Source organism: Macaca thibetana, chromosome 16, assembly GCF_024542745.1.
Source record: "Macaca thibetana thibetana isolate TM-01 chromosome 16, ASM2454274v1, whole genome shotgun sequence".
Taxonomy (NCBI): Eukaryota; Metazoa; Chordata; class Mammalia; order Primates; family Cercopithecidae; genus Macaca; species Macaca thibetana.
The window spans coordinates 1,649,471-1,656,626 of record NC_065593.1 but is presented as its reverse complement, the minus strand read 5'-3'; the positions used below and the strand labels follow the sequence as shown (position 1 = coordinate 1,656,626).

The 7,156-nt window shown below is 41.3% G+C and overlaps 1 protein-coding gene across 1 annotated transcript in view; it reads left to right on the top strand.

Moving 5' to 3' along the window:
- The first annotated feature begins 206 nt into the window (after window positions 1-206).
- SPECC1 (sperm antigen with calponin homology and coiled-coil domains 1) overlaps window positions 207-7,156 on the top strand; it is a 281,070-nt gene continuing 274,120 nt past the window's right edge. Inside the window, exon 1 of the mRNA XM_050763865.1 lies at window positions 207-450. Coding sequence (XP_050619822.1) covers window positions 445-450 — 6 coding nt within the window. The 5' untranslated portion in view covers window positions 207-444. The remainder of the gene's footprint in view (window positions 451-7,156) is intronic.

The following is a 7,156-nucleotide window of genomic DNA, read 5'->3' as shown; positions in this document are numbered from 1 at the left end:
GCCTCCCGAGTAGCTGGGACTACAGGCGCCCACCCACGTCTGGCTAATTTTTTTGTATTTTTAGTAGAATTGGGGTTTCACCATGTTAGCCAGGATGGTCTTGATCTCCTGACCTTGTGATCCACCCGCCTCGGCCTCCCAAAGTGCTGGGATTACAGGCGTGAGCCACTGCACCCAGCCTGTTGAGGCTTATAATATATACTTTAAAATCCTTCCAGGTAATTCTAATATTTGTGCTCTCTTAGTGCTAGTGTCTGTCAATTGTCTTTTCTTTTTCCATTTGAGATCTTCCTGGCTCTTGGTATAAGTCATCCTCAATGGAAACTTCAATGCTTTGGGTATTATGTTATCAGACTCTAGACCTTATTTACACCTTCTGTTTTGGCAGGCTGTTTTGGACACCATTGTAGTAGAAGAAGGAGGACATCAGCTTGTTACTTCTAGATGGTGGTAAATATCCAGGCTTTCTGCTCTGCTTCCATTGACACCCAATGGGTGGGGGACCCCAGTTGCTGCTGGGTGATTGTGGGTATTCTGGTTCCCTGCTTGGCCTCTCTGATACCTCCCTGGCTGGGAGGGGTAGGAGTGCCTTGTAACTGCTTGCCACAGTGCTTTCACTGTCACCATAGGGGAAGAGGGAGGAAAGGTGGCCTCGTTATCTCTGGGAAAAGGTTAAGTCCCTGAATCTCCACTAGACCTCCTCTGACATGACCCCAGCAGGGAGGGGAAGGGGGGGCCTCCTCACTCCTGGGGGGAAGTGGAAGTCCAGGCCCCCCTGACACTGCTGGGGGATAAGGGATGGGCTCCTTATTACTGCCATGAGGGATAAAAGTCACAATCCTTACTCAGCCTTGGCGGGGGTGTTGGGTACCTTGGTACATCCTCATAAGACTGGAAGTCTAGGCTCCCCGCTCAGTTATTGCTGGAAAATGGGCAGTTACTGTCTAAATGTGTTCCGTCTCATTAGACTGTTGCCTTCCTGGTCCTTTGGCTAGAGAGGGTAGGCTTTTCTTGGCACTTTTCAATCTGTGCCCCTTGGGGTTTCAAAGTTGTCTGCTTCTTCAGCTCCAAGTCTGAGATAATGAAGCAGAAAGAAGACCCAGTGAACCCATCCCTGGGTTGTTCTGTGAGCCTTGAGGCACCTGGATAGTCTGGCTCCTCTCTCACTTCCAAAACCTTCTTATATTTTTTTTATATCTAGTGTTGAGGGTTTTTATTACCACTTAGTGGGAAGAACAGGGAACAGTATGTCTGCTCTGTCCCTGGAGCTCAAGTCTACACCTTGCTTTTCATTTGTTGTTTTTGGATAATCAGTTTTGTTTTTAAATGAAACTGAGTTTTCTTTGGAGAGGTCAAGCAAGTTGTCTGGTGGAGCATCTCATGGTCAGAAGGTGTCCAGTTCTTCCCTTGTGATTAGCTTCAAACAGTTTTGGCGAGAAGCTGTGTGGGCGATGCTGTGTAGCTCCCGCATCACAAGGAGGCACATAGTTTCGGGGGACCCGGCTGGGGGTCACGGGAAACTTGATAACATCTTCCTTCCTGTATCTAATAAATTATCTGTGGTGTGAAACTCTGAGATCATGCGAGCATCCTCTTTCCAAGCAGCCTTTTACTCAGTGGTTTTAGCATGTCTAGGTGAATATATTAAGGTTTACAAAATGATAATTTTTCTGATTCTGTCATTTCCTTTACATTTATTAGCTGGTATTCTTCCATGAAGAAGAGTTTTATCGAAAGCCACATCCTTTTATTCTCTTTTTGGTACCAATATGTATTTTAATTCATGTTTTATAATTCATTACTATCATATTTTTCTTGAAATTGTTCCACATAGGGTAAATTGAGCTCCTTCTGGTTCACTCTTAGGTCCATTTAACATGACTCTGTTAATCTTTGGGCATTTCCTTGATTTCTGGGCAACATGAGATGTCCCAGACTCACCATGTGCATTTCATAGTCCACACCTAGAATCAGCTATTTCCCCAAGGAGCCCTGCTTCCTTTTAGTAAGGAATGGTATTTAGAAATGTAGATAAATTTCCAAGGGAGAAGAGTTTTCTAAGGGAAGATAAAGTATTGAATTATAGTAGTTATTTGTAGTCACAACTGCTACTGTATTCTTGGTGACTTAGGCCCTCGTTTGAAGTTAGGGAGGTGGAGCTTTATGTGACAGTGATTTGTGTGCCTGTGTCTCCTCTACCTGGCTGACTTTCTTGGGAGCCAGGAGAGTATCTTTTCCATTGTTATATTCACAGTATTTAACACTGTTTCTGGAACAGAGGAGAATTTAATAACTATTTGGAATTAAATTGTGCTAAACAGACTTCTAAGCCGTGCATCATAGAATCCAAGAAGTTTTCTAGTGTTCTGACTGTGTGGAGAAGACTAAGGATCTGGAACAGTCACAGTGGAAATGTTCTTAGGCTGTGGGCAAATTATTCAGTGTTTCAGAACTTGTTTCTCTTGCTGAATGGGAAGCATTTTATTGGCTTCAGCATGCTAAAAAAAGGCTATAACAAGATCTGAGGCTGTTCTTATGAGGTAGTGGTAAAGTATGGGTACGGGATTCAGTTTGAACATTTAGAGAAGGTGACTTTCTAAGCTGTATATAGCTCACCCTAGAGGTGAATGGTACTGGTTTTCAGCCTCTACTTGGGAAATGTGTGTTTCTTCTTTTGCTGACTCTCTCTGCTACTGTATAGTTTTATGATCTTTAAGTCAGTCAGTTGCTCGATTTCTTTTCCTTATTTTCATCTGGAAAAGAGTGTGATGGTGTTTTGAATTAAGACATAATAAGAAAAAATATACAAAACCCTTTGATATATAGCAATAAAATGAAAGAAGATGTATTATAAGCACGGAACTTGGCCATTATAAGTAGCAACAAAGGAAGCCTAGCGTCAGGTCCTAGAGTTTGTTTTTATTTGAAGGAGCTGTATGTGGCATTTTAATAAGAGTTCCAAATGAAAGGGTAGTTCCATGCTGAGTCTAGCTTTGAGACTATAATGATAATGGGACTGTAAAGTTATATTAAAGTGGGTTTAGGCAGAAAGCACATGAAAAGTACATTTCTTTATAACCGCATTTTGAGTGAATGGATAGAACCTAAAAGGAAAGACTAAAATATTCAACATGGTATTTACTAAGTAAAGGGTGTGTGCATGTGTGCTGTGTGTGTTTATGATGAATAGGAACTCTTTTATTCCATCACCATTTGTTTAAACATGAAGTTTAAAGAAAAGCTTCATTTCCTGAATTTTCTTTTTTCAAAAAGTAATTCTTGCTTGGGGTAAAAATTGCAAACAATAGAGATATACAACTTAGTAAAAGGTCTCAACATTCTGCTGACAGTTTTGTTTCTATTCTTTCAGATGTTTTCTGTGCATCTACTAGATTTTTCTTTTCCCAGAAATTAGCTCATACTAACTAACGTAAGCCCACCCTGCTGCTGCTTGTGTTTGTTTTCGTGTAACACACAGCTTTTTATGTCCATCTGTGGACATCTGTATCACTCTTTTTGATGGTTGAATTCTGTGTATGTACCCTCATGTACCCAGTATCCTATTGAGAGACATATGGATTATTTCTTGTTTTTTGCTATTATAAACAATGCTGCAGTAAATATCATTTGTGTGTGTATCTGCTGTCTCATGTACTTAGGATTGATATCTAGGAGTGGAATTACTGAGACAAAAGTTGTGGATATTTATGTTTTGCCAGTTGTTCTAAAGAGTTGATGAATTTGTAGGGCTGAGGATTCCTCATCTCAGATGACATAAGGTCCTTGTTACACTCTCTAAGTGCCCTGAGTTTCTCCTTTGGAGCACGGGTCAGAATTATATTTTATTGTGTGCTTGTTTTAAAACTTCCCCTCTCTCCTCTTATTTCCCCCCTAAAAATATAAGTTCTATATCGACAGGAACATCATTTCTGTATTATTCATATTCACATCTCTAGCATCCAGCAGAATTCTTTACAAATAGTGTGTACTCAGTAGGTAATCAGTATCTCCCACATCCTCACCAACACTTAGTGTTGTCAGCATTTGTCAGTCTGACAAATATTATATCATAGATCAGTTTTTTACTGTATATTTAAAAATTATTGAGTGAGAAACTTTTTTTTTTTTTTTTTTTTTTTTTGAGACGGAGTCTCGCTCTGTCGCCCAGGCTGGAGTGCAGTGGCCGGATCTCGGCTCACTGCAAGCTCCGCCTCCCGGGTTCACGCCATTCTCCTGCCTCAGCCTCCCGAGTAGCTGGGACTACAGACACCCGCCACCTCGCCCAGCTAGTTTTTTTGTATTTTTTAGTAGAGACAGGGTTTCTCCAGGTTAGCCAGGATGGTCTCGATCTCCTGACCTCATGATCCGCTCGTCTCGGTCTCCCAAAGTGCTGGGATTACAGACTTGAGCCACCGCGCCCGGCCGAGTGAGCAACTTTTTACCTATATATATTAGCCATTCATATTTCCTCTGTGTTTTTTTCCCCCCGTTTTCAAGTGGGCTCTTTGTCTTAGAACGGATTAAAAGAGCTCTTCATATTTTAGTGATAGCAGTTTATTAATCATATGTATTGCAGATTTTTTTTTCCAGTTTTTTGTTTGTTTCTTGAATTTGTTTATGGTGTTTTGGGTCATATAGAAGTTTCAAACTTTGTTGTAGTAGAGTTATAAATCTCTTCTTTATGGCTCTGGACTTCATGCTGTGTGTAAAAGGGCATTTCCCACTCTTTGGCTGTATATTTTCTCCTAGTACTTTTTGATGGTTGTGCTGAATCTACATTGTCAACATATATAAACAATTCTTACTTTGCTGTTTCCCTTATAATAATCATTTTGTCTTAGTCTGTGGGTAAATGTGTATTGAATACTTACTACCAGTCCTTATGGTGAAGTCTCTCTAGACATTTTACTTGGTAAGGTTTGTTTTCTAGGAGAGTCCTCAGGAAGAGTCCACAGCAGTAATATTCCCTGAGTTCTTCCATGCTCATAACAGTTTTATCTATGATCCTTATACTCAAGGGTCTGTTTGGTTGGTTGTAAAATCCATGGCTTATGTTTTATTTGCGTATCTTCAAGATGTTACTCTATTGTCTGTTGCGAAAATCTGATGAGAGTCTAATTTTTTTTTCACTTATGAGGAACTTGGGTTATTTTGCCTAGATGCTCAATGGGTTTTTTTTTTCTTTATCTTTAAAATCTCATATATGGTGGCTGTAATCGGTGGGCATTACAGGTGCCTTTGAGATGGTGTGACCTTCCAGGGACATCTGTATCCCGCAGAATGTCTAAGGTGGTACATCCTAGCTCTGAGCACGTTCCTCCGACTGAGCCCAGACTTGGCAGGATTGGCCAGGTGTGTGCTCATAGTTTGTGGTTTGAGACTGTGGCAGTTTTTCCTACTTTATCTGATATGATGCTTTCTAGCGTTTTTTGGGCTGGGGGGTCACAGGTAAGGTGATGCAAAATAACTCCTACTCTCTTATTTTCAACTAGAAAGTAATTTATATCTTATTTTGTTTTGTCTGGCTTTTCCTCCCCTCCCTTGGAAGATAATGCTTATCTTTCTCAACTTATCGACTTGAGAAATAAATCTTTTGGTTATACCTTTCTAAAAAAAAAATAAAACCATTAGCATAGTAATATTACTTCACACTTCCTGTACCTTTATCTCCAGTTTTTGTGATGCTTTGAGAATTCTTTTTTAAAAATTTAAGTTTTAATTTTTTTTTTTTTTTTTTTTTTTTTTTTTTTTTTTTTTGAGACGGAGTCTCGCTCTGTCGCCCAGGCTGGAGTGCAGTGGCGCTATCTCGGCTCACTGCAAGCTCCGCCTCCCGGGTTTACGCCATTCTCCTGCCTCAGCCTCCCGAGTAGCTGGGACTACAGGCGCCCGCCACCTCGCCCGGCTAATTTTTTTTGTATTTTTAGTAGAGACGGGGTTTTATTGTGTTAGCCAGGATGGTCTCGATCTCCTGACCTCGTGATCCGCCCGTCTCGGCCTCCCAAAGTGCTGGGATTACAGGCTTGAGCCACCGCGCCCGGCCAGTTTTAATTTTTTAAGAGACAGTTTCTCGCCGTTTTGCCTAGGTTGGGTCTTGAACTCTGGTCTCAAGTGATCCTCCCACCTCAGCCTCCTGAGTAGCTGGGATTGCAGGTTTGAGCCACAGTGCCTGGCAGAATTTTTGTTATTATTATCAAATTAATGTTTTTTTACATTGCTAATTTTTCTTTCTAGGCTTCTTAAAATTATGTCTAATTTTCTATCCATAGTTAACCCAGGCCATGAGATTTAATTCTATTTAGATTTAATTCTGCACCTAACTGGAACTGGTACTATTGCTAGTTCATTCATTGATAACATTGAATACCCTGAACTATGCACTGTTCTATGTGCTTGAGATAAAGAAATGAATAAATAAACAGAAATCCCTGCCCCTCTGGAATTTATGTACTAGAGGGGGTGGATGAATGTAATAAATAAGTAAGTCTTATAATACATTAGAAGAGAACAAGTGCTAAATTGTAAAAATAAAAGTGGAATAGGGTGAGTGAGGTCCATGGGGTAAAGGAGAGTACGTAGAATTTAAATAAGGTGGTCAGGGAGGGCCCCATTGAGATGCTGACATTTGAGCAATGACCTAGAGTACGTAAGGGAGTTAACTCACTGCAGGTGGAGGAGGCGGCCAGAGCCAAGACTCAAGGAGTCGCCTTCCTGATGTGTAGGAGGGGCAGTGAGGAGGCCAGGGCTGCAGGAGACATGGCACAAGGGCCCGGAGGGCATATGGGGTGGGGATTGGGAAGGGCTTTGTAGACCAGTGCGGACTGGAGGGCTCTGACTTGGGTGTTGATGTGGTCACTCTTGATGCTGAGAGTAGACTCCAGGGGACAAGACTGGGAGGAGGCTATTGCAGGAAGGCCAGGCGAGCGATGCTGATAGATGGGACCAGGCTGGTTTGAAGCTATGAAATTCCCACTAGTGAGCACATTATGTACATTTAACTTTTTGGTCAGCTGGATTAGGGCTACATTTTCCTCAAGGATTCTTGAGTGTGAGAATGCTTGCGTTCTTTCATGTCATAAATGCTTGTGTTCTTTCATGTCTTTCATGGCTTTTTGCTGCCTTTAAATAATGCATGACATTCTAACTTGGTAAAGATGTG